Here is a 27148-nt window from a genome sequence, read left to right as displayed (position 1 = left end):
CATCACAGCCCACGAGCTGGTGGGGGCAGGACGGGCTCCTCGTGCGCCGCTCTGGGGACGAGAGCTGCCCACACCTGCCGGCTACCAGAGCCCCACCCCGAGGATCTTTCTGTGGCTTCGTGAGCCCAGGAAACGCTCTCATCACAGCACCTAGACCTCCAGTAGAAATCAAGACACAGACGACAAAGTGTTTTCTACTGAAACGGTTATTATTTGCCATTAAGAATTGCAAACTACGCTACGAGGAATGAACATTTTCTTCAGTAAGCCTTTTTCAAAACACACGAAACAAAGCTCCCCGTGGGTCAGGCCATCGCCCGCGCCCCCGGTTCGTACCGACGGCAGGGCTGCGGCAGCGCCCCGCGCCCCCAGCCCGCGGCAGCGGCGGCACATGTGTGGTCCAGAGGGTTGCAGCCAGCCCTCCCGGCTCCCCAGGCTCTACCTCACGGATGGGGCGCAGGACAGACGGCCCACACGAGCAGGGACACGGAGCCCTGGCGACACGTCCTGGCAAGCCCCGGTGGGCCCGGAACACGGGGGCTGAAGGCTACAGGTGCTGACGTTAGAGCCGAGAAGGGTCTGGAGACGTCTCCAACTGGTGCAGAAGGATGGGGCGCCAGTCTCGCACCATCAAGCCTTAGGCTTTGCCCTCTGGCCCCAAACCACCTAAAACCTCACCACGAGGCAACCCCGAGGACAGGGAGCCGGAGGAAGGGCCTGGGGGCCCCAGGGCAGCCCCCTCCCCACCCCCCGACCCAGATCCGACCCAGGGGAAGCCGGCGACGGGAAAGCAGCAGCACGGCGGGGGGAGGGGGGGTGTCTTCGACGCCAGGACCCACAGAGGAGACGTGAGGAAGGCACGCCCCACTCGGGCGTGACCTGCAGCTCCGAGGCTGTCCCTGTCCTAGCGAGTCACATGCACGGTGACATCTTTGGCTTTCCACCACGCCCCACCACTCTGCTACTTTTCCTCCCAAATCAAGGAGAAGCCTTGCCGTTGACTCTTCCGGCCCGGTTTCCCCCCGAGGTAGCCCTTGAGAAAGCACGGTGGCAGGGCGGAGGCCGCGGGGCAGGCAGGGGCCGAGGCGAAGTCCACAGGCGTCCCGCCGCACACGCCTGCCCTGCAGGTCTTCCGAGGCGGACAGGACAGAAATTCACGTCCTTGTGACTTCAAACAGGATTTTAATTCCAAAGCAAACCCAGAACCGAGCGCCCAGGAGGAAGCAAGGCAGAGGCGACGCGCCAGCGCGGGGCCGGCAGTGTGGCAGGGAGAGCTCTCGCGAGTGTGACGGGCCCTGCTCTCGGGGGCTCCCGGCCCGGCCGCGCTGGGCTTCCCTCGGTGGCTCCTGGCTTGCGCCTTGTCGCCCAGACAGACCCTCTGGGCCGGAGCAGCAGCAGGGCTCACGGGGGGGCTCCGTGTGAGGGCAGAGGCGGCACGGGGCGCGGGCGCTCAGCGGACGGGCAGGCTGGATGGATGAAATGCGGCGGCACCAAGCGCCCCAGGGCGGGTCTGGGCTCTCGAAGGTGCCCCCAGTGAGGGCCAGTGGAAACCGTCCCCCAGCTCCGGGATTTTCAAAGAGACAGGATTTCGAAGTCTTCATCTTCTGAGTCAAAGAATCTTTCCAGTCGCTCTACGTCAGAAGAATCTAGGAGAAACGAGCCAACGCCTCATCAGGTGCCTGGCGTGGGACACCTGGGGCGTGGGGACGAAGCGACCAGCGCCTGTTGTGCGCACTGCCCGCCGCACCCTGCCTCTGGCCGGTTTGCCCTCGGTGCAGCAGGAGCCCAGAGGACACCGGGCCGCTGCGGGTCTCGGCCGGCCCGGAGCCTCAACCAGGGGAGGGCGGGCCAGAGAGTCCCTGAGGCTCATCTGAGGAGAACACGCTTCTCGTTGGAGCAGAGAGAGAGGCTGGGGGCTGGGTGGGCAGGGATTCCCGTCCCGGGGTTGGGGGAGGGCGGGCAGCACTCCCTTCTGGGTTCTGTCAGACAGTGGACTCCGTCATCAGCCTCCAGAATCTTCTCAGAGGGACAAGGACACGAGCCCCGTCATCGTCACGGAGACAGACGGCTTCAGGAACCGGATGTGCTCCCGGCCTTCCTGCCGAGGCCGGGTTTTCGGTACGCTGCAGGCTGACTGACGTCGGAGACGCGGAGGGCCTGAGCGAGGGAGGCGGCCTGGGCCTAGAGCCCGTGAGCAGCAGGAAACGGGCGTCCAGCTGCGGCCTGCCGTCCCAGAGCTGGCGCCGTGCCGTCTCGGAGACACAGCGTGTCCCGGCTCTGACGGAACCCAGGGGCCGCCTGAGCACCCCCGGGCACTGCGCGTGAGGCGAGGGACAGCCCGCTTGGGGCAGGGGACGGGCTGCCGGGCAGCACCCCTGGTCCCACACACACCACAAGCGGTCACATCTGGGGTCATACAAATCTTAAAGGCCAAAGGCAACCGGAGAAGCAGAGAGACGGGGACAGAACGTCACACAGACCACAGGACGGCGCACCTGACACGTGGCCCCGTGGCCCCCCACACTCACCTAAGGACAGGTTCAGGACGTCGGGGCAGGCCAGGTGGGAAGGCTGCTGTTCCACCAGCTCGAACATGGGCAGGGCGCCCCCGAGCAGCGACAGCTGTCAGCAGACACGGCCGGCCGTCAGACACGGCCCCAGCGCCCCCGCTCACCAGGCAGAGGGAACTGGGGACAAGAAAGGGGCGGCAGCCTCCGCACAAGAGGCTCTCGACCCTCTGCTGAGGCAGGTGCCGCCGCCCCTCGGGCATCCACGTGTCATCAGGTCTCCGGCCACACGGGGGGCGGCAAGCGTGAGGCTGGCGAGCAGCCTCGGGGGCAAATCCCACTTACCGCCTCCCTTCACCGACACGACAGCGGCGAGCCAGAAACCGAGGCGCACGAGCGAGGTCCGAGGCCGACGCCACAGCCACGACCACGCGAGGGCCACGGCACGCTGCGAGGTGGGACCCCAGACCGGAGACGGCCTTCCCCCCTGCCCCGCAGGTGGGGGACCCGCTACCCACCTTTCTGACGCGCTGGCACCAGTCGTCAAAGTCCTCCTCGGTCTGACAGAAAAACCCCTGCAAGAGAAACAACGGTGAGCAGCACGCGCAAGGCGCGAGAGCGGGGCCCCCTCAGACGCCGTGTGGACCGCGAAGGGGCGTCCACCCTCCTCTGGAGGCTCTGCCCCAACTGACCACAGAGGCCGTGCACATTTTAACGGCCTGGCCGGCAGCAAAGGCCCCTGGGACCCCACCACGTGCGGCCCAAGTGGGCCTCCCCCGCCCAGCGGCACCTCGACACGGGGAGCCCTGGGTCCCACGGAGCCAGTGAGGACGGCGCACAGTTGCAGCCACGCGCACAGAGCGCCAACCCTGCTGACGAGTTACGAGAAACTCCAGGCGCCAGCAGAATCGCAGGTTTTTACCACGAACAGGAGCACGGGCAGCACCCTGCAGGGAAACGGTCTAGTTTCTCCTAAGGAGCCCACGTGCAGCACCCTTCCTATCAGGCGAGGACACGGCGTCCACGGAGCTGGCTGTCCAGGTGGCTCGGGTACCGAGCACTTCGCGCAGCTGCGTACTTCGCGCTAGCCAGACGGGAACTCAACCCTCCACGCTCCAGCCACGTCCCGCCACCCTCAGGCATCCTCCCCGGGGCCACCAACCTCAGGACATGACACAAGACCCACAGACCCTGCGTCCAGATGTCTGTTTCGGGACCGATCTGCCTCATCTATGACTCAATCACCCCCCGAGGGACATCATTACTCGCAGGCATCTTGGGCCTCGTTCCCCATCAAGTACATTTTGAGGGCACACAAGTTCAGAGAAATCACCACCCCAGATCCCAGCCTTGGAATCAAGAGAGAAGGAAACTGATTCTTAAGGACGATCTCACAGGCACAGAAGTCAAGAAACTTAAAAGTCAACCCAAAGAGCCCACAGAGGTGGTGCAGGGCAGTGGGCTGGGCAGGCCGCCGCTGCCGCCGCTGTGTTACGGGGGCTCACTCACTCTCACCGCGCTCTGGCTCACACCGAGGCCGTGTGGGCCGCGCAGGGCCACGCAGGATGACGGCCTCTGGCGGGCGTGAGTAGCTCATGGACACCGTTAACCCTTTTGTGCCCTTTGCATTCTAAACCGACACGTTGGGGAAAAAAAAAAAATCACGAGAATCTGAAGCCTTTCGGAAACTTCCATTCTAAAACAGCGGGACTGAGCACAGGACTCCTCAGAACGCCAGCCCACGTGGCCGGAGAAGGCGGGACGGGGTGGGGGCGCACCACGGCAATGGACGGGTCGAGCTCCCTGACGCCCATCCTGCTCGGAGGGTGCTGGCAGTGGAAGCTCTCGTCCGGGATGAAGCAGCTGTCCGCAAACTCCACCGCGGGCTGCGTCGTGTGCGGGTCCAGGTAGATGAGCTCCTCGCCTGCGTCAGAGGACAGAAGTCAGCAGACGGGGAGCGGCCCGGGGTCCCATTTCAGACCCGCTGCACCGAGACCCACCTGGCTGGGTGTATCAGGCCGGGAGAGCCGGTGGGCCGCAGACGGGGCGGGAACCAGCCCACTGGGGAGGCCGGCACCGGCCAAGAGGGGACACAGACCACCCGCGGGAACGGGACACCCGGCTCGAGCCGACGCCCTAAGGACGTGCAGCCTGCCCCCTCTTCCTCAGCTTCGGGCCCGCCTGAGCATCCCGCACACCCACCACTCACCGACGTAGCCGATGAAGTAATGGGCGCTGTTGGGCTTGCCTCCGATCACGCCCAGGGACTGGGGCATCATGAAGCAGTGCTGCGGGACACAGGGGAGGCGGGGCGGCTCAGCATGCTGTGCGGCAGCACAAGCCACGCGACCGCCAGCCTGTGTGTCCAGGGGGCAGCCCCCTTCCCTGCCAGCCCCAGGCCCGAGGGCGGGACGCGGGAAGGAGAGCCGGAAGACGTGGTCCCACAGAGCTTAGCCACGAAGGAATCCGCGGTCGCGTCCGGGGAAGCCCCATGGGGGCAGTGGGCCTGCGGAAGGGGGACGCGGGCGCAGGGAGGAGGTACGGACTGGGCTCGGTGGCCCGTGCACAGGGCAGACAGGCGGGGGGGGGGGGGGGGAGCGGTGCCCCGAGGCTGGGTGCTGGCGGAGACCGGAGGCAGGGGGAGCAGGGGAGCAGAGGCGCAGCGGCCAGTGGAGAGGCGGTCGGGACTGCCGGGAGTGGGGCCAGCAGTCCACGGGGTGCCAGCATGGCCACGACAGCAGGGTTTAGCAACAAGCGGCATCTTGAGCCCCCTGCTGGTGGGCGAGAAGACGCCGGCCCCCACCCACCTTCAGAGTCTCCACGTAGGCCTCGTTGATGTCCGTGAGCCCCAGGCGCAGGGGGATGAGAAGCACCAGGGGTCTCCACGGTGCCAGCCTGTTGCTGACCTCGGCTCCCGCGGGGAAGCCGTTACAGTGCCGGCCGGGATCCGCAGGAAGCGCGGCGGCCCCCGCGCACGGAAGACCGCCCCTGCACAACCTTCCTGAAAGATGGAGACGGGCTTTCAAGGGCCGAACAGGGGCAAGCGGACGGTAACCCGACAAAAACAAGTACACAATCATCTGGTCTTAGGAAAAGGGGATAAAAAGCCAAGGGCTTAAACGCAATTCAAACTTGGAAAATACGACGATTAATCCTGCCGCCCACAGAGAAAAAAACAGAATCAAACGTTTTCTATGCACATCCGATAGACAGTTGTTACTGTGAAGTAAAGTGTCCCGTGAAACCGTACAGGCAGACACAGCCGTGAGCCCAGCGACGACGGCTCCGTGGAGGCACGGGGCCCCTCAGCAACGAGATGCTTTCCCTCCCTCATGAACGCTGCTATCTGCCGTCTACACCTGCTGGTGACCCCTAACCGACGTGCTAACAAGGGGGCTGGCTGGTCGTGTGGACGGGGATGCTCCAGCAGCACCCGGTCCGTGGTTTCTGAACACCTTTCCCCACTACACGGAACCGGGGCTCCTCAGGGAAACCACCGACCCCAGGCCTGGGGCAGAGAGAGTGCAAGATGAGCCTGAATCTAGTTAACGCCCAAATGGAGGACTGGACGATGACGATGACAGAGCACGTCAGAAAACAGCACGAACCTGAAGGGGTGTCCACTCACCGTCCTTGGAACAGTGAGTAAGGACCATAACGTGTAATGCATAACCCGCTGAATAAAAAGAGAATCCACAAGTCCAGTGACTCACAAAGTTTCCAAATCGAAATAAGGAGAAAGGGGCACCTGAGTGGCTCAGTTAAATGAGGAGAAGGCAGGCAGAGAGGGCTCTTCTCGAGAAGGCCAGCCAGTGAGCCGGCCGGGGAACGTGGAGGAAGGACGGTTACAGAGCCACCGTTCCAGGCAAAAATCCTCAGAGCACACTCTGCATCACCCTCAGATCTCAGCGATCGCAGAAGCAGAGACGCGGCCAAGCAGGTGCCCTGAGGAAGCACCGCTGCTGGGCAGAACCTCCACGGCGGCGCTCTACTGGTGGCCCCGGGGTCTGCTCGTAGGCAAATGTTTACTCAGATCCGAGTGCGAGGAAGCAAACACACTGAGTGTGGGGCGCTGTACCAAACCGGCCCGGGTTCTTCAACAGGTCAGTGCTATCAAAACCCAGGAAAATAAACCAAGGGGGCAAACCGTCAGGTCAGAGGAGACCGCGAGGCCCCCGGACCACAGGCCAGGGCTGCGGAGCGGCGGGAGAGTGGGTGTGCCAGGACACCCCGACTGGGGATGCAGGAGGGAGGTTGATGGCTGAACGAACCCGGGATTGGAATTTCTCAAAATGCGTAGTTGGGGCGCCGGGTGGCTCAGTCGGTTAAGCGTCCGATTCTTGACTTCGGCTCAGGTCATGATCCCAGGGACTCTGCACTGAACGCAGAGGGAGCCTGCTTGGGACTTTTTCCCTCCCTCTCTGCCCCTCCCCTGCTGGTGCTCATGCTGGCTCTTACTTTAAAAATACATACTTGGGGGCGCCTGGGTGGCGCAGTCGGTTGGGCGTCCGACTTCAGCCAGGTCACGATCTCGCGGTCCGTGAGTTCGAGCCCCGCGTCAGGCTCTGGGCTGATGGCTCAGAGCCTGGAGCCTGTTTCCGATTCTGTGTCTCCCTCTCTCTCTGCCCCTCCCCTGTTCATGCTCTGTCTCTCTGTGTCCCAAAAAAATAAATAAACGTTGAAAAAAAAAAATTTTTTAAATACATACTTGGAAGATGAAAGAACGGGTGAGGAAGGGATTCAACTTTCTTTTCATCTCTGGCTAATCCTTGTTTAATATTGCGATTTATTGTGAGAAACACGTATTTGGTTTTCTAGCAGAGCTCCTAAAACCCTTTAATTTTCCTAAGTGATGAGGCCCACACAGGTGTCTTTCGTTGTACGAATGAGGTGACTTCCCCAAAGCTTCTACGGGTGGGCTGGAACTTCCAGTCCCACACCTGACCTCTGGGGAGAGGGGCTGGGGCGGAATCGATCCCCAACGGCCAATGATTCCATCAGCCGTGCCTGTGTAACAAAGCCTGTGTAGAGACCCAAAAGGACCGGGTTCGGTGAGCTTCTGGGTGGGTGAGCACGTGGAGATTCGGGCAGAGTGGTGCTCCCGGAGAGGGCACGGAGGCTCCACACCCCTTCCAGCCGGCTGTTCCTGAGCTGCGTCCCTTCCAACACTCCGGGAATCTACTAAGTGAGTTCTGAGAGACGCTCAAGCAAGTTCACCGAACCCGAAGAAGGGGTGGTCAGAACCTCCCATCTACAGCTCAGAAGCACAGGCCACAAGCTGGTCTTGGCGCTGGGGTCTGAAGGAGGGGCATCGTCTTGTGGAACCGAGCCCTCGGCCCACAGGGTCTGACGCTGCCTCAGCTCAGTGTCCAACTGGGTTACAACGTAGCATAGTTACACCCAGCTGGTGTCGCAGAACTGCTTGGTGTGGGGGGTGCAAGCCCACGTAACAGAACTGATGTCAGAATCTTACCATCTAATTTCTGAAAGCAGATTTCTGGGCTTTTCCCATTTTCTTTTTTTAATATTTATTTTACAGAGACTGCAAGTGGGGGAGCGGCAGAAAGAGGAAGGAAGGAAGGAAGGAAGGAAGGAAGGAAGGAAGGAAGGAGGGAGGGAGGGAGGGAGGGAGGGAGGAGGAGGGAGGACAGAAGATCTGGCAGGCTCTGCGCGCCAGCACTGAGTTCAACGCGGGGCTCGAACTCGTGAACCTTGAGATCATGACCTGAGCCAAAGTCAGGTCATGACGAAACAGAGCCACCCACGTGCCCCTTCCCATTTTCTCTTGATAAAGTTACCTGGTGATGTGTTATTGCTATTTTGAAAAAGCCAGCTCCAGAATTTATTAGTTCTACAATTCCTTCTTTTAAATCATTAATCATCAATTGGTCTTTATTAATACCACTCTTCCTGGATTTCTTCAGCTAATTTTGTTGTTCTTTCCCTAACTTCTTGAGTACATGCTCACTTCGTGTGTTTTCACTTTTTAGTATCTGGCAAGCAGTATTGCAGATACAGGCTCTTCCTGAGTTTAGAATGCATCAGATTCTGATACGGAGTCTGTAAACTTCACTTCTTTTGATCCAAAAGCTAAGGCCGGTTTCAAATTTCTAGGTAGTATCGTGTCTTCTATTTAGTCTCCATTAGTTTATACACACGGACACTTCAAAAAGGTATGTTCTGTGGCCAGAATCTAGAGTTTAATGTGTATCCGCTAACCTCTCTTACGGTGTGATCGGGCCGCTCCGTGACTCCATGTTCCGTATATTCAACCTGTCACCTAGTCTGTTTACTGCTCTGTGACACTTTCCTGGTTCACTGCATCTTCATCACTAGCACAGAATCTCACGTGGATGGGCTCAAGAGAGGACGGGAGCAGGGCCTGTCACTGCTGCACTCTGGGGACCCACCAAGGCTGCACGTGGCCCAAACACTGCAAACGTCCTGCTGTTAACGAACAACGGGTTTTCATTTGTACCAGGCACCTACTGGCAATTCTGTCGTGCTGCTCTAACATCCTTACCATGTAAAAGCCCCCTGTGTTTCTATCAGTGACAACAGCTGAACGCTGCCTGGGCCCCCAGCTCACAAGCCAGGCCACTGCCACGGAATGCTGACCTGTCTCCGCCAGCATCTCCTGTGGCAGAAGGGAGACAGCCAGGCCAAAAGGATCACCTTTCTTCAAAGGCAGCTTATTATCATCGTCAACTGGGTGCTTATAAAAGTGCCTCTTTATCTCTGCAGCTTGGAAGTGTCACCAGGAACACGCATATCTGAACAACTCTTGGTTAAAAAGTCGGAGGTCTCCGGTTCTACAGATAACACCTGCTCTGGAGCGGGGAAGCTTTCCTCCCGTTCCTTCACGGTCACCTGTCCTTGCCTCCTGAAAATTCTATCCACAGCCACCTCTGTTTTATCTCTGCCACCAGGGTCTTTCCGCCACATGCTTTCTCCGGTGTGCTCGAGTTTAGTTTTCCTTCATTCGTGCGCAACACCAGATTGTCTTTGTCAATCTGTAATTCCCCAGATCCAGTGACTTCCCACTGTCTGCTTGTTCACGAGGGTCTAAACCCACTGACGGCAAGCGCTGGCAGGGGCAGAGGCTGCTCTGGGTGTCCTGGCCGGCCCCCCAAGGAGGGTGGGCAGGTGGGTGGGGACATCCCAACCGGCAAGGCCTCCCCTCGCCCCGCACACTTCCCCTGAAGAGGAGGGAAGGTGGGATGCCCGCGCTTTCCCTGGGGAGGGGCTCTGGGGGTGCTTCCGGCTGACCCTGCACACCCGGGGTGCTTCCGGCTGACCACTCCCGAAGCGGCTCTGAAAACTAGGTCGGCCCTTGCTCGGCCACTGCTGGTTCTCCACCACTTGCTTTGCTGAATCAGAGCTTTCCCTCCTGCGCCCGCGACCTCAGCCCCCGTGACTACAAAGAGGCTGCCCTCAGGCCTTTGCTGCAGCCCACGGGGCCTCCCCTGGGGCTCCTAAAACCAAAAGCATTAGCACAGCCATTGGGAAGCACCTCCGTCTACTCCACGCACCCCTCACCCCTCAGGTCTCTGCACTTCTTCAGCCCCGGTGTCCTTGTGGGTTGGGTTCTGATGCTGTCCTTCCTCAGTCGTCCCCGTGAGCAGCATACAGTGCTTCTGACTCAGGAGGGGAGGACCACGGGGCCCTGATCACGGCCGGGCAGCCACACTCACCCCGCTTAGGAACCCTCCCCAGAACAGACCCATGTCGTCCTCAGACAAACCCCGGATCTGCACCTCGTCTCCAGCAGCGCTGCCGCGGGCAACCTGAGACCCTGAGAGCCGGGAGCCAGCGTCCAGCCACGTGGCTGAGTCTCCTCCAGGCGCCAGCCAGCACCCTCCCCACCGAGGAATGGAGGTTCCGGACAGCAGCCTGTCCCTCACCCCTCCTGGCACCGCACCAGGGAGCCAGCCGCGCTCGTCTGAGGGCAGGTTGGGAGGCTGACTGGGTAGACCCTGAGGTAAGCGGTTCCCCCCAACAACGGGGCCAAAAAAACCCTGATGTGTATTGGGAAGTGAAGAGACAACAGATGGTTGTGACGTTTCACTGACGGAAGAGGCCGCTGTTGACGCCTGTAAGGACCGCTCTCAAAAACGAGACACACACTGGGAGGGGCCGTCTATATGCCAACAGGAACCATTTCCAAGTGAGAAAATCAAGTGTCGTTTCCCTCATTCTCTGTGCGTTTCCATAGTTTCCAACGTGTCACAAACATTTCTAGAAACAGAATGCAAGGAGAAGGCAGAGGGAAAAGATACATGTCCTTCTGTGGGGGCCCTGGTCGGCCAGCCCTCAGGGGACACAGGGTCGGTGAGCTGGGAGGGCGGGCCGGGCAGAGGGCCGCTGCTTGCTGGAGGCCCGACCCTGGCTCCCCCGACACCTCATGGACGCTGTCCCCCGGCTGAAGAGGGGAAGGGCCAGTCGGCAGCGGGGAGCAGCGATGCCTCGGGCCCAGGTGTGCTTGTGGCGGGGGCCCCCCACCCGCCGTCACAGCACAAGACCTCCTCCCGCAGATCAGCTGGCTCACAAGGCTCTTTCTTATGTGACAATCTTCAACAAGACCGGAGGGAGGGAGGGCTGGGAAACTGTGGGGAAAAGGCGTTCCCGAGGAAAAAACTAAGACGTTCGAAAGAGTTTTGTCGGCTTGGTAGCACAAGAGGATGTCAACTCCAAATTCAAAACTCACTCTCTAGAGACTATCTGCCAGATGGAGCCGTTTTCCTCCCGGACTACCACTTCAGCATGCCTGGACGCCTCCAGGTTTCCCGTGGATCCTTCCAGAGGGAGGGACAGAGCTACGCTCCCCTTTCCTGCTGCACACTGGCCCGAGCCGGCGCAGCAGAAAGCCATTCCTGCCTTTCCTTGCGGCGCACGGATGCCCGCGAGGGGCTGACCCAGCACACCGGAACACTTCACTTGCAACGAGGACACAAAACAGCACGGGGCACTAAGGGACCCAACCCAGCTCTACAGAGAATCCAGGCCCTCCCCCGAGCCTGGTGTGCGCTGAAAGAGAACAAGGAGTCCCCTGGCCTGCGCGTGGGGCGCCGACCTGCACGCCGGCGGGGGGGGGGCGCCCAGCGTGGGCCAGGGAGCCGCCCCCGAGGCCCACCAGCCACAGCCCCGCACGCCCGTTCACTTACTGATGTCCTCCATCACCACCGTGTTGTCCATCGCTACGTGGACTGCCAAGGCGCTCCACGTGTCGAAGACAGCAAGCTTCCTGACGGAAAAGGGGAGAACACACCAATAAGCCTTCACGATCAAAGACATCTCACTTGTGCGGGGCAGGTGAAGGAAAGAGCGTCAAACGCTCTAGCGGTTTCTGCGGATGAGAAAGATGACGACCGAGATGGTCAGCACCGCAGGCGGGAGGAAGGCCGAGGCTGTGGCCCGCTTGTTCCCACCTGGGCCCAGGGCACCCTCCATCACCCGCAGCCTCCACCTGCGGACACAGTCCCCGCGCCAGAGCCCTGCGTGGCATCACCTCCTGACCCAGCTGCACGCGGAAAGGGAACTGGGGCGCAAGCCCCGCCTCAGGCACCGGGGGTGTGGCCGACCCAGGCGGGCCCAGCCCCCCGCTTCTCCCAGCACCTGCACACGCAGCTCCAAAAGTGCCGGACTGACCAGCACTCGGGTCCTCCCACAGACATCTGGTTTCACAACTGCGAACAGCAGCGGAAAAGAACCGAGGCCAAAGACAAGATTCTGAAGAAACCCAGAGAGCAACCGAAGGTGCAGCAGGAAGGCGGGCGAGTGCACCCTGGGTGCTGGGTGACGGGGTGGGGCCGCCCAGGTGACAGGGAGGACCTGGTGTGTCTGGGGACGCACGTGGAAGGCACGGGGCAGCCACAGAGAGCCGCTCCCGATGGGAGGCCAGAGTGGAGGCCGGGGGAGCGCGTGCAACACGCCACTGGCTGCCTCCCTCTCACGTCTGCCGAGGGCCAGGTGCGGGCCCGAAACCCACGGACGCACAAGACACAGAGCAGCCCCTCGTGAGGCTGACGTTCCGAAGAAGCGTGTGGGCAGCAGGCGTCGTGGAGAAGCACAGAGCAGCAGTGGGGGGCGCTTCCAGGGCAGGTGCAGAGTGCCTGGGAGCGAGCACAGGGTGGGCAGTGGAGGCAGGGCCCCGCGTGTGCTCACCGCTTTCCCTGGACTCGGCTGGGAAGCCCCAGGACGGTTCCGAGCAGAGAAGGGGCAGGTGGTCAACTTGCACTTTGTGAAAGCGTCACCTACTGCTATTTCCACAGAGACTCAAGAATGACAGAAAAGGAAGACCAAGGAGGAGGCAAAAGACAGGGCTTGGGCCAGGGTAAGGACAGGGAAGCAGTGACCCCTGGTTAGAGTCTGGACACACTGGGACAGGCTGTGCCGAGAAAGAGTCTGGCAGGATCTCAGTTGTTGGCCTGAGTTCTGGAAGGAAGGACAGCACTGCCGTTCCCTGTAGAGGAACAGGCTGGGGAGGGGGGGCAGGGGGGCCGGCTTTGGGTTCTGGCTGTTAGGTTGACCTGCCCCTCAGACACCTAAGGGGTGATGCTGAGGAAGCATGTGGACCTGGGCCTGGAGGCTGGGCACGTGGCTCTAGGAGCCGGCTGCGTGCACACAGCAGCTGAGGCCGGTGCTGACAGGGAGAGAGCGGCCAAGGGCCCAGGCCGGGCCTGCGGTGCTCCCCGATGGGGCGAAGCGGCCGCAATGGAGGCATCGACAGGGACCAGACAGCATGACCGTGCGGCCCAGGGTTTCCAAGACAGAACACCTGCATCGAGGGCCACCTGCTGGACGGCGGAGTAAACAGAGGACCCAAACCTGGCCTTCAGATGTGACCACTAGACTGACAGCAACCTCGAAGGAGCTCTTCAGAGCAGCAGTGGGGACGCAGAGCGAGGGAACAGCTGAGACAGGGAGAGTCCACATGCAGAGCCCGCGGACAGACCCCGTGTCCAGACACGCAGAGCACGTGGAGAGCACCCACGCAAACCAGCACACCGCACAGACCACACACGCAGGCCATGCAGAGAACACCTGCGAACCACGCACACCACACAGACAGCACACCACACTCACGCGGACCACACAGCCACGGCACACACGGGCCACGTGCACCGCGGACCACAAAGACAGACCGTATGCACGGAGCACACCAACAGAGTCATATGCAGGCCACACACGCTGACCGCACAAACAGGCCAGGCACACGGGCCACGCAGACCGACCACGCGCGCGCACCATGCAGGGAGACTGACCATCCGCAGACGAGGCTCCCGAGGCACGCGGGGCTGGGCCCAGGGCCCTTGAGGGCATGTGGTGGGGGCTGAGCAAATGGGGGGCTGGGGAAGAACACAGATGGCGGGCGGGCTCGGGGCTCAGCTAGGAGGCGGACGTGCGAGAGAAGGCAGCATCTGGGTTCCTCCAACCCAGGAAACGCGACCAGGGCAGCCGGGCGGAACTGGCAGCCCGTCGCCGCAACGAGGAGGAGCGGGCTTGGGGCCGAGGGACAAGGGCCGGTTCAGACCCGCTGAGCGAGGAGCCTGGGAAGAGCCCGGGGGGTGGGCAGCACGTGCACGAGTCAGGACGTGGAGGGAAAGCCGCAGCTGCAGACACGGGGCCCCAGGAAGGGGCAGAGCCCCACGGTGCCCACGCCATACTGCCGTCGCTCCAGACCAGCGTCACCCTCCCAGACCCTCAGAAAGCACCAGTGGGTGGTCCGGGTGACACACACGGGCCCCACCCAAAGTGCGCCATCTGGGTGAAGATGTTCATTTATCGGGAAACAGAAATTCCACACAGGAGACCACTTGGTGCGGCCGCCCGTGAGGGGAAGAGGGGAAGATCCCCCCCACGGCCTTCAGCAAGCGAGCCTCAGCAGAGTCTCGCGCTCCACTACGCCCCAGGACACGGGAGGGACAGAGCTTGGCACGTACTTGAGCACCTGGGCGACCGTGTTGGGCCCGTACCACTGGCCGATGGACTTGCCCTCGCCGACTCCCATTTGTGCTGCAGGAAACAAGACGGGATGAGTGACGGGCACCGCAGCCCTCCCCCCCCACCCCCACCCCCCCGAAGCGGCAGCAGCAACGCTCCACAGGAAGCCCGCACGGGCGCTCCCACCCCGGCCTCCAGCGGGCCCTCCCCAAGCACACCAGGACGCTTCCTCGCGAGAGGCGCGGAGGCCACGCCAGGGCTGCCCTTCACTACGAGCCAGGACCCCAGCCCCTCGGTGAGGAGCAGGAGGGCCGGGTCTCTCAGAGCTCTGCCTCTCCCCTGCCCTGCCCGCGGGAGAACACGAATCAACACAAGGAGCACTCGGACCCCGCGAAGGGTACAGCGCGGGACGAACCCTCGGGGGCAGGGTCCGGCTTTCACAGCCCCGCCGGTTATGGGCCGGAGTGACCTACATACAGCCTCACGCCTCGCACACCCCACAGCAGAGCGGCTCTCGGGGGACCCCGCACATCCGCAGCCTCCCACCTATCTGGTGAATGGAGTAGTAACTGTCCTTTCTGTCGATGAACGCGTTGAGCACGCTGAAGTAGCTGTCCGGCTGCCTCTTCCGCTGCGTCCACCGCCAATCTACCGGAGACACGCAGAGGTCAGCGGTACCCAAATAGCAGAGAGAGGCCTTTACGCTTCTAGAACACCCAAGCCACAGAGGATACCCTTCCCTGAACCTTCCTGACGTTAACAAATTCTCCAAGCTTCCAAATACGTATGAGCTAAGCCACCGGAACAAATCCACGCAGAAGACAGACGTGGTTTCAGTGACTTCATAAAGAGTTTTTGAAAGACAAACGCTCATCAGTATCCTTTACAGTCACTTTTTCGAGCTGACGAAACCCAGGGGGTCCCCACTCAAGAAACCCTGAACCCCAGTCTCTGCTCCACCAGTGATCACTCTGGGTGACCTCACCCCACAGTCCCCTTTGCTGAGAATGCTGCCGTCCCTGCGCCATGACTCACCTCGGCCTAAATGCCGGCACACCAGGGCCTGGGCAAAGATCATCTGTCCACACCGCAGCATACAGCCCCAGCCTGTGTCCGAGGTGGGGCCGGTCCCCCCTGGCAGGGCAGACAGACAGACAGGCCTCGCTGTCAGAGGGCCCGGCGGGCCAGGAGGCCACCGGCGGGAGGCCCGGACGCCACCTCAGCTGCACCCCAGGTGACAGGCCATTTAGAGCCTGCTCATGCCAAGGGCACATTTAGTGGGCAGTGACGCACCCCGCCATCCTCTCAAGATGGGTGAAATATGTGAACAAGTCAGTCGCAGAGAATTAAGAGTGTGTGGAACACATGAAAAGACAGGAAGCCTCGTGAGTAATCTAGGAGACCTGAAGCTGAATCAGGAGCCATTTTCCAAGCCCCAGAAGGGCAGAGACGCAGGTGCTGCGAGAGCGGGCAGGGGCGCGTCGGCCGCAGGGCAGGAGCAGAACCGGGGGGTCAGCAACAACCCCGTGCCCTGGCAGCGGGCCCACCCCGGGGCACAGAGGGTGTGGCCACCAGGCAGAGCAGCTCTGCGTGCCCTCCGGGATGGGCCCTGGCACGCCAGGAGACACCTGTATGTCCTATCCACCCGCAATTCCACAGGCAGGTGCTGGAGGAACAGAGATGCCAGGGTCGCCCCAGCTGGCTCCACTGTCCCCGCCCAGGTCACCTCAGAGCCTCGGACAGCCCCTCCCACGAAGCCTCTCGGGCTTTCAGAGCGCAACGCCCCAGACAAACTAGTCCTCTCCGCGTAGCCAGGGCAGGAAAGAGACCACGGTGGCCCTCACAGGCAGGCCGCGTCCTTCTCGATGACTTCACCAAACCGCACAAGGCTCCTCTCGGCCTGTCCTTCTGTGCCCAGACCGCAGACCCGCAGGACAGCGGGGTCCTGCCAGCACCGCCAGGCACCCCCACCCCGCCTCAATCCCAGGGCGCAGCCGACAGGGCTCATCAGACAGTGGTGTGTGGTGGCACAGGCCTCGGGTCCGCACTCTGCAATGCTCCCCGACAGGCACCATGGCTCGGCCACACACACCTCACTCCAGGGACGCAGGAAACCGCGTCTGGGTGAGGGGCCTGAGACCAGCCACCCGTTGGCCTTCTGGTGCCCCGCCACCTCCAGTGTCGGGTTCTCCAAACGGCAAAGGCCAGGCCGAGCCCTGGTGCCCAACCTGTCCACCCCCAGGGTCCCGACGACAAAGGGTCACTCTCAGTGGGACGTACGCTCGTGCTACGTATGTAGGCATGTACGTATGCGCGCTGCCCCTCAGCTCTCCCACGGCTAAGTGCGGAACACATCGGAAAAGGTGATGGGGGCGGGGGTGAGGGGGGCGCCTGGTTGGTAAAATGTCGGACTTTGGCTCAGGTCATGAGGTCATGGTTCATGGGACTGAGCCCCGTGTTGGGCTCTGCGCTGACAGAATGGAGCCTGCTTGGGATATTCTCTGTCTCCCTCCCTCCCTCCCTCCCTCTCTCAAAATAAATAAACTTCAAAAAAAATTTAAAAAGTGTCGGATTCAGGGCAATGGCTTCCACACATGCTGGCCCCACAGCAGGAAGCGAACTGTCACCACCACGGCCCGGGGACAACACTCAGACACACAAACTAGATCCTCCTGGATTGACACGCTGTGCGCTACGGTAACACACCAATTCGTGTCCCCTTCTGTTCTGCATTTTTAAATGCCAGTTGTGACTCATTATCCTGATCTCAGGTCCCAGGAAGAAACCTTGACTTGCACACCGATAATCCCTGCCCTCGGAAGAATCAGGAGTCCTGGGTTTGGCCCCTGACTCTGCCACACCAGGGGCGAGCCCTCAGCCGGCTTATATTTAGTTCAGGTTGCTACAACAATTAAAACGAAGTGACAAACAACTAGCATCCTGAAGTTAACTGTCAAGTTTCCCTCCTCATACGACGTACGTATCGTCACAGGTTGTAACAGACAGAGTACTTACCAATGGCTGGGAAGTTTTTCCTGTATGTAAACCAAAGTCTGGACGCCACGTCGGACAAGATCTCATCCTTTTCTAGGGATTATTTAAAAGAAGAAAACACAGCCTTAACTTGGTAGATCACGTGTCACAGAAACTTAGCAGGTAACTATTATTACCACAAAACGCTTTTTGTAGACTGAGCCCCGTGAGCACAGCAGGCCTCCCCACGGCTAATACCTGTGGAAATGCTGTATTTTCTACCCAGTATCCACACAGGCTCTGAGGTCTCCGGGAAATCTTCAAATTCGGCAAATCGAAGAGTGTCGTAGGTCAGAGTAGCTATTGAAACCAAACACACAGTGATCCCATTTTTATGATTTCAGAGAACAGCATCAGAGACTATCTCTAGCATTTCTGTATAAAGAGCTAGGTGGAATTCTGCATCTCCGCAGGGTCGTGCCAGCTATCTGTCCCCCACCCCCACCCCCTTCCCGGCCCGAGCCTCACCTTCCAGCAGACACGTAGGTGAGGCCCACTGGGCTAGGCCCAGGGCAGGGAAGAACTTAATTCTTTTTTTTTTTTTGGTAAGAGTTTTTTGTCTTTGTTTGTGTGTGTGTGTGTGTGTGTGTGTTTGTTTGTTTTTCCCAGAGAGAGACACAGAGAGTGAGAGAGACAGAGGGGGAGAGAGAATCCCAAGCAGGCTACACATTCAGCGTGGAGCCCAATGCTGGGCTTGGTCCCGTGCTGAGGCCATGACATGAGCCAAAATCTAGACTCAGGTGCCCCATTAAGTACTTGTTTTAAATTTAAACCTACAGGACAAAAGTAGCCCTGGCATCTCAGTGCACACGGGGGCCTGCAGACTAAACAGACGGTGGAGTAAATGTCCCCTAGGAGCATGTGTCCAGATGCCGTGGGGGAAGGCAGGCACTTCAGGGGCAAGAAAACAAGCTCCTGGACGACGAAGCCAGATGCAGAGGGCGGGACACAGACTCCCAGAAACAGACCCAGAGGCCCCTGCAAGCTGTTTCCACTTCACTGACGCTCTGAGAACAAGGCCACCGGCTCCCACCTGCTAAGGAAGTTGCCGTGTGTGGAGCTAGCAAGTCCTGAGCACCACTTAATACCGTGTTGCTTCAGCTAAGAAACTAGAGAGGCCCAGGGTCCCTCTCTGTCCTTGGACCCGGATGAGGAAATCCTGTGCACACAGTCTGCAGACCCGGCAGAGCACAGACAGACTCCCGCGAGGCAAGGTGCACAGTAGGTCCTGGGCCCCCCAACTCTGTGGCTGCTCCTCATGGAACAAAAATGCAGAGCTCTCATCTGCTAGCTCCCAAGCCTCAGTGGCACCTAGTCACTTGTACCCTTCACCCGTAGCTTCCCCAAAATCTTTGGAAAATCTATCATAATAGTTTCTCCCGCATCTGAATTTATTTTTTGACAACAGCCCCACCTTTTGGTAACAACGATATATTGATTTTTAAAACCCCAAGACTACAAAAATATTATAAAAAATCATCTGCAGCTTCACACCCAGCGGTGAATCTCCTTCCAGAAGTCTACGTGTGGACCCACAAAGGAACTACACCACACCCCTGATTTCCTCCTCTCTGTTCTAGACAACAACGCGGTCAGTCCACACAGACACAGAGCTCCAGCAAATGTCTACCAGTCTCACGGTGTCCCGCTGCACAGATGTCCATGCCCTGAGCGCTCAAGCGCCCGGTTTCCTGCGTGAACGTCCCAGCCTATCGGTCTTGCTGTGTGCGATCCCCTGGGGGTGTCGGGGGTGTGGTGCTGGCAGTGGGGGTTCAAATCCTAGCTCAGGCACTCACAGCTTCTAAGTTCTTTGGGCTCCTTGACCTCCTGGTGTAGCAATTTCCTTGCCCATAATATGGGGGGGTAGGGGGGAAAGTAACAGGATGCTCTCGCAGTGCGACTGCAAAGTGTCCGTGAAATCCTCCCCACGAGGCACTCACACAGAAGCTGGCAGACTGAAGGGCTCCGAGGTCAGCTGGCATCATTAGTATCGAGGACGAGGACGCAGACCTGCAGGCTCAAAGGCGCGCAACTGTACTCCCCCCACGAGGCGAGGCTGCGCTGGAGGCGCGCTAATGCCCGTCACGGGGCTGGCCGCCAGTGCTCCGCCAACAGAGACATCCACAGCAACAGAAGACCCCGTGCTGGCTACTTAAAGACTCCCCTGGCTGTCAGGAACCCAGACCTAGCCCTGCCTTTTTTTCCCACCCCGAATCAGATGGCATCAGAACAGTCTTGTGCTTCCAGAGAAGCCTCGCCGCCCAGAGCGCCTGAGCAGGATGCAGGCACCGGGGCGTCACTCGCTGGGCTTCGGGCACATGCAGGGGCCCCGCTCGGTGCGTGTGACTTGCCCACGCTTCCACCGTGAGGAAGAGCCCCAGCCCAAGGCTACCTCCCCCTCCTTTGTTAGGGACGATTCTGGTCTCCGCACACAACTGCAAACGCTACGCGGGAATGGACTCGCGTTCCACCTTCTCACGGGGCTGCAAACACCACCATGCCTGTTACCTCTCTCTCTCTCTCATCAGGACCTCTGGGCCGTAACCCACGCGGACACTCAGCTATTCTCAAGGAGAAAGGAGGCAAACAGCTTGTCTGGTCTCAAGTGACACCACCACAGGAGCACACTCTCATCCTGCCCTACTAACTTCTGAGGTCCTCCTACGGCCGCAGCCGTCAACTACGGGTGAAGGGGTCTCTGATGACCCTGAGAGCTACCGAGTACTCCGGGCGGCATCGCCCCCGTGCACCGCGTCAGGGGTGCGGCACACGTCAAAGGGCCGCCACTCCGTGTGAAAGCCGGGGCCCCTCTGAAGTTGAGAGGTTTTCATCAATGAGGTGGCAAAACGCAAAGCAGGTGTATTTCTTAGGTTTACTAGCAAAGTTTATAGGCAACCACGCCAACTTCAGAGGGAAAGGAGTAAGAGGCGTCCCTTTAACACCGGTCACCAAATTTCGTCCCAGAGCTAACAAAATTATGGGTTGCGTGCCCTCAGATCCTTTACTGCCCCAGCCAAAAGCAAGCAAGGAGCCAGACACTTGAAGGGAATGAACTACACCAGGGAGTGACCCCAGCTCTTGCCAGATCAGCAGGAGCCTTGAAGCGAGGGCACACGTTATCTGCGGGTCCCCAGAGAGTGCTGCCGTGCCCCTGTTCCCCACGTCCCCTCACACCACTGTTTCTCCTGCTCCTGCCCCTCCAGTGACCGCCCCGGGGGGGTGCAAGTCACATTCCATCCGCCTCTGGAACCAGCTGCAGACACACTGCCCCCAGTGCACCGCGGCATCCTCAGACAGGGACCGTGGTCGCCTCCCGGTCCTGGGGGACACTGCCTGTCGAACACACTCCCCGCCGTGTGGAACCAGAAGGCTCACCCTCACTTGGTGGTGACCTTTCTCTGCCTTGGTCCTCTCATCGGTAAAACAGGGACGGTGTGAGGAGGAAACCTGAAAGGCTCTGTGCCACAAGGGGCGACAGGAAGCGAGGTTCAGGGTGGGTCCCCTGAGAGCGACCGAGCCGGCCACGCTGGCAATGCCACAGCCAGGAACGAGAAGCCCCCACGCTCTGTAACTGAGTTGTGGCCCCCAGGGCCATGTGAGCAGGAAGCTGGCCTGGAACACAACCCGCAGGAGCACGAAACTGCATCTAAGGCCCAAACCTCCCTCACAGACGCAGGGCCGTGCTCAGAGCGCAGATGCCAGCCACTGCGACGAGTCCCATGGACCTGCGGCAGTTCAGCCCAGGAATGCAACCGAAGGACCCCTCGTCCCCGTGCGGCCACCAGAGTCCTGCCCGGCAATCCCCCCTGCCCCGGAGGACGGGACCCGCCTGGTGTCCCCACAGCCCGGCACCCTCACGGCGCCTGGACCATACCAGCAAGCTCCTGGCCCTTCCAGATTGTACTCTCCAACAAAGACAATGTTTTCCTAAATCCATGCACGTCCGAAGTTCAACTTTGTAGCTGCTGGAAGATTTGGTTCTAGGCACAGAGAGCCCACCTGCTGGCTGCAGGATGCACGCCCGGGTCCCCTGACCACGGAGTGGGGACACTGCCACTGGCTCTGCCCAGGGCAGGTGGGGACACAGGCTGGTGCAAGGTCCCAGCAACATGTGCGGCACCCAGCCGTGGTTTTCAGCACCCCCTCTTCCTCTCTTTCATATCCTCTTGGACCTCACATTTCATGGGATGAAACTAAATCTCCCTTCCCCTCAGAGAACACTTTTGCCGTTCGTGTTAATTTGGTCAAAACACATATTAATGACCCTGCAGAACGGAAAATGTTACAGGACACCCATTCAGAAAACAGTTCAATAGACAAACCAGCACTTTCCTCCTTTAAAACTCAGCTCGCAACGCCTGAACAAAGTGGCCAACACGGGAGGCCACTCGTCTACCAACTCCGCTCACACCGGCCGGCGGCCTCTGCCTCCTTCCCAGAGAGGCTGCGGCAAACTGATGAGCCCTTTATCTAATTTCATCACCATCCCGTGTGATCTCAATCCTGTGTGAAGCAGTTCACATACGTTCCACGTTAAAAAGGGTCAAATCCCGAAAAGACCGCCAGTCTCCCGACTCCCAGGAAATGACTAACCCCCACTAAGGTGACGCGCAGGACGAGAAGGGCTGACAGGTGCCATTCGCCGTGAGAAAGGGGCTCCTTCAGAGGCACTTGCCTTCAGTTGGTCACCTGAGTCCCAGACACTTGATTTTCCACGTTTTCCTCCCTGATCACATCCGGAAGAAGGAGCAGAAAACCCTTTAATAGCATGCTAATTCCATCAGGAAAGAAATGTTCTGATTTATGTTATTAATTTGACAGAAAAATAGGGAACTGTGCTCAACGAATGTCACCAATTTCTCTCCGCTTAGTACCAATCACACTGTAACCCAACCAGGGAGAAATACAAAATACACGCACCACTAGCTCCTTTCAAGCTTATTGTAAAGCATCACGTTTCAAAGACATTTCCCCAAAATACCTACAGCTTCTGAGAGATCATGTTTTATAAACAAAATCAAAAGAAGCGTTCTCCCTTTCCTTTAAAAATGTTTGGGGCGCCTGGGTGGCGCAGTCGGTTAAGCGTCCGACTTCAGCCAGGTCACGATCTTGCGGTCCGTGAGTTCGAGCCCCGCGTCGGGCTCTGGGCTGATGGCTCAGAGCCTGGAGCCTGTTTCTGATTCTGTGTCTCCCTCTCTCTCTGCCCCTCCCCCGTTCATGCTCTGTCTCTCTCTGTCCCAAAAAAAATAAATAAACGTTGAAAAAAAAAAAAAATTAAAAAAAAAAAAAAATGTTTATGCTAAGCAGCACCTGGGCGGCTCAGCCCCGACTTCAGCTCAAGTCATGATCTCATGGTTCGTGAGTTCGAGTCCCACATCAGGCTCTGTGCTGACAGAGCCTGGAGCTGCTTCGGATTCTGTGTCTCCCTCTCTCTCTGCTCCTCCCCCGCTTGTGCTCTGCCTCTCCATCTCTCTCAAAGGCTCTTAAAAATAAACATTAAAAAAAAAATGTTTACAGTTAAATTTTTTTTTTTAATTTAAAAAAAATTTTTTTAACGTTTTATTTATTTTTGAGACAGAGACAGAGCACGAACGGGGGAGGGGCAAAAAGAGAGGGAGACACAGAATCGGAAGCGGGCTCCAGGCTCTGAGCCATCAGCCCAGAGCCCGACGCGGGCCTCGAACCCACGGACCGCGAGATCGTGACCCGAGCCGAAGTCGGACGCTTAACCGACTGAGCCACCCAGGCGCCCCGTTTAATTTTTAATTTTAGAGACAGAGAGAGTGAGAAAGCAGAGGAGGGGCAGAGAGAGAGGGAGACAGTCTCAAGCAGACTCCACGCTGTTACCACAGAGCCTGATATGGGGCTCAAACCCATGAACTGTAAGATCGCAACCTGAGCCCAAACCAAGAGTCGGATGCTTGACCGACTGAGCCACCCCGGCACCCCAGAAAATGTCTGTTTAAAATAGCAGGTTTGCAAGTAGTTACTTTCTAAAATCCCAAATAGTTTACATGAAGGTGTTGGCGGTTCAATTCTGAATAGAAGGAAGAGACAGGAAAAGTACCCGGAACGTTAGCGACAGACACCAAGAACTAGAAAATAACGCGCTCATGAGCACACCAGACAGAAGGCCACAGCCCCTTCTCGCCGTTTACACCTTTGTGTTACAACAGGCCAGCTTTACGTGGCAAACTCTCCAAACCGAAGTCCTTACAGTGCAGAGTGGGAAAGTGTCACAGATTCAATCTCTGCTTCAATTACCAGCCACGCGCCAGACACAGCGCGAAGGCCTACGCGCACAAGGTGCTGGCTCTGTCCTCAGGGGATGGGCGGTGCAGCTCTCTGACCGCTGGCACCGGTCGGTTCCCTGAACCCAGAGCGTGTCTTGACACAAGTGCTGGGGGCTCAGGGGACAACACAACGGGCCCGCAGCCAGCCTGCCGCCTTCTGGACCCCGATGCCCCGGCCGGCAGCCCTGGGCACCCCTCCTAGGCCCCTTCTTTTTCCTTCTCTTCAGCCCATCAGCAACTCCTCCAAAGTGGCTTCCCACACACTTGAACCTCTAGTCCAGGCCCACGCCCTCAGCTCCAGGCCGGGGACCCAAACCTCCCCGGACGTCGCAAAGCAGATGTCGAACAACAGTCAACACATACAAAGCCAAACTCCCAACAGCTTCCCCACCGGCACCACTCCCAAGGTCCTCCCCGGCAGTTTCTCAGCTCAGGCCACAAACCTCAGCCCCACCTTCGACTCCTTCCTCTCGTCCCCTCCTACCGCCCCATCACCTCCAACCCACAGAAGGTCCTGTTGTCTCAAGCCTCCAACACATCCAGAATTTGACCCAACTAAGTAAGGTCCGCTGGGCTTCCTTGCAACAGGCTCCCAACCAGAGTGTCCCTAGCAGAGTGTCCCTACTGGAGCCTCCCTACCGGCCTCCTGGCTTCTGCCCTTGCCCCTCTCAGCACGAGCAGCATTCCCGGACGGAAGAGCCAGAGTGAGCGTGTGCAACACATTTCCCATCACGGTACTCCTCCACTCAAAACCTCCCAAAGAGTCACCAACTTGCTTAGAATAAACAGCCCAGTCCTGTGCCTGGGCCCAGTTCGTCTCTCTGCCTTCAGCTCCTAAGCTCTCATCCCACCTGCTGCACCCCAGCCACACTGGGCCACCTGCCCTTCCCCCTACGCTGCTTTTGGGTCTCGGTTAAAACTCACCTCTGTCTGCAGAGACACCCTGCCCATGACTCCAACCCTCCTGGCCCACATCCCGCTCCCACATGAGCCGCATGGCTTTTGTCTATTCTGTTCACTTCGCTAGCCAGGGCCTAGAACAATGCCCAACACAAACCTCTCACTCAACAATAAATGTAGTTTATCAAATGGATCACTGTAAAAACAGAACCACCAGGAATTGCGTAAGATTTGGTCAAAGAAGGCAGAATCCGTAAGGACTCCAGGGATCAGGGGACACTGGGTTGTTAATCATCCCTAAAAGGATGCACAACATCACGTCAGGAAAAAAACCCTCCACTGCAGCTTACAGATACCACACGTACTTTTATCAGCATCAACAGAGGCCCTCAAATGCGAACACCTTCTGGTACTTTGAAACAGCTTTGGTGTTTTCCCTGGAGATGACTTCAGGGAACCACCACGTGGCTACCCCTAACTTTAACCTGCTGATTTTCACGTGCACGGCAATACAACCAGCATGAAACCATGTTTTCCCCCTTAACCAACTCTCCCATGTCAAAGGTCTATAGTTTCTGAGCAGGGCTAACTTCAAGAAAGTGGATAAATAATTCTATTCCTTTCTCCACCCTGTGCCCCCTGCCCCCAGCAAACAATAAAACACTCTCTGACACTTCTTTTTAAAACAAACCTCACAAAAAATAACCTCTTTAACCTGCTCTTTTGGGAATCTGGGCAACAGTCTCCACCACAACTTAACGCGTTTATTATTATTTTTTTAATGTTTTTATTTATTCTTGAGACAGAGAGAGCGCGCGCGCGAGCGAGGGAGGGGCAGAGAGAGGAAGACACACAATCCAAAGCAGGCTCCAGGCTCCGAGCTGTCAGCACAGAAGCACAGAGCCTGACACGGGGCTCGAACCCACAACCCTGAGATCATGACCTGAGCTGAAGTCGCAGGCTTAACTGACTGAGCCTCCCCAACACATTTAAAGGACAAAATGCTACAAATCATTGAAATACTGGCCATACATGTTTGCATTCATTTCCAAACTGAGATTTCAGTAAGTTTGTGTTGCCATTGCCAGAAGAAAGACACAGCAAACAATGCCATCCAGGATGACAGCTGGGATGAAACCAGGGGGGATGAAACCAGGTGGGGGAGGGGAGCGGTGCTTGAAGGCCAATCACTCCCTATAATGAACGAAAAGGCTAAGACTGCCCTGGAAATGCTTTCAAGGCTACTGAACAAAGACCCAAAATAGCTTCCCAGCAAAAATGAAGGGACGGTCTCTCCTCTGAACAGAAGCACGAAGAGACAGACCAAAACACCACATATGCGGATATTCGCACATGTACGTGTACACACGGATAATACACACACCCTCCCGCTCGGCCACATACTTTGCATTAGGACCCCAAGAAGTTAAGTTATGATGAGATGAATTCAGGTGCTCTCTTCAACCACGGAAAGGAAGCTGGCATGATCTACTGGTCACTGAATTTAAAAAAGAAGAAGAAGAAAAAGAAGAAGAAGCGCGTGCCGTGAGTATGTTTCTGGCCTCCGGAGAGTTCAAGAGTCTCCTCCACTTCTTAATTCCCGGGGCATGGGGAGCGGGTGGGGGAAGACAAGGCATTCTCCGGCCGCAGTTTCTAGAGCCAGCTCCGCCCGACCCCCAGCAAGCGCCCGACACCGAGGCGGTGTCCCGTCTGGGAGGCCACGCCGCCCCTTCTCGTCCGAGCTGGCCTTGGGCCTGTCGCCGGGCGCCCGGGCGGGACCGAGAAGGCGCCGAGACACGCAAACACCCGCTGTCACATCCGCGCCGGCCTTCCCACGGACGCCGTCCCCGCCCCGCCCCGCTCCGCGTGAAGGCCAGCTCCGCCCCGCGGCCCCGCGCCCAGCCCTCACGCCCGCCGAGGCCGGGCGACACCCCGGCGGCCGAGGGGCCAGGAGAGCGCCGCCCGCGGGTAGCCCAGCGCCCGCTCGGGCCCTCACCTGCGTCCATCTTCCCTCTCCGGCCGCCGACTGAGAGCGGCGTCGCTCCGACGGTTCCGCAGCGCGACGCGACGGGCCGCTGCCGGGGCCAATCCGGGCCTAGCGGGAGCGGGCGGGGCCGGAAGTGAGGGTGGAAGCGCACGTCCGCCATCTTGGCGTACGGCGGGGCCCAAAGCCGAGGGCTGGGCCCGCGCGCTCGGCTCCCTGGCGGCCTGCACCGTTCGCTCCGGGGACCTCGGCAGCGACCCGTTGGGCTAGCGGAAGCAGACGCGGGCGGGCGGCGGGACCCCGGTGTGGGGGGGGCGCGTCAGCCCGCCGTGCGCCCGGGCCGCCGGCGCGGCCATCTTGCCGTACGGACCGGCCGGCGCGCCATGCCGCCGTACGGGGCCACCGGCCCGAGGCGCCCCCGCCCACCCTCGACGCCTGGAGCCTCGGGCTGCGCCCCGCCTGGTGCTGGGGAACCCTGGCACGCCGAG

At 59.2% G+C, this 27148-nt stretch overlaps 1 protein-coding gene and 1 long non-coding RNA gene across 6 annotated transcripts; both read right to left on the bottom strand.

The window, feature by feature from the left end:
* Positions 1-188: 188 nt before the first annotated feature.
* Positions 189-26838, bottom strand: ATG4B (autophagy related 4B cysteine peptidase). 5 transcript variants are annotated; one of them, XM_030324721.1, is made up of 13 exons: positions 26673-26838; positions 17682-17783; positions 17466-17537; positions 15486-15584; positions 14997-15098; positions 14450-14522; positions 11672-11751; positions 5315-5508; positions 4717-4795; positions 4286-4431; positions 3026-3082; positions 2529-2622; positions 189-1646 (listed from the first exon to the last, which is right to left on the bottom strand). In XM_030324721.1, the coding sequence occupies exons 1-13, from the start codon at positions 26821-26823 to the stop codon at positions 1573-1575; spliced, it is 1323 nt and encodes a 440-aa protein (XP_030180581.1). In that variant the 5' UTR covers positions 26824-26838; the 3' UTR covers positions 189-1572. The 5 variants fall into 5 exon arrangements, 4 of the variants coding, with proteins under 4 accessions (XP_030180581.1, XP_030180583.1, XP_030180580.1 ...); XM_030324723.1 differs by lacking the exon at positions 189-1646 and adding an exon at positions 26081-26174 and having other exon boundaries at positions 2535-3082; positions 26673-26755; XM_030324720.1 differs by lacking the exon at positions 189-1646 and having other exon boundaries at positions 2535-3082.
* Positions 9016-11664, bottom strand: LOC115520401. The gene is made up of 2 exons (XR_003970787.1): positions 11215-11664; positions 9016-11113 (listed from the first exon to the last, which is right to left on the bottom strand). It is a non-coding gene; the product is annotated as an uncharacterized LOC115520401 (long non-coding RNA).
* Positions 26839-27148: the final 310 nt, after the last annotated feature.

Source organism: Lynx canadensis, chromosome C1, assembly GCF_007474595.2.
Source record: "Lynx canadensis isolate LIC74 chromosome C1, mLynCan4.pri.v2, whole genome shotgun sequence".
In the NCBI taxonomy this organism is placed as follows: Eukaryota; Metazoa; Chordata; class Mammalia; order Carnivora; family Felidae; genus Lynx; species Lynx canadensis.
The sequence above is the reverse complement of the archived record's forward strand: the minus strand, read 5'-3'. Positions and strand labels throughout refer to the sequence as shown.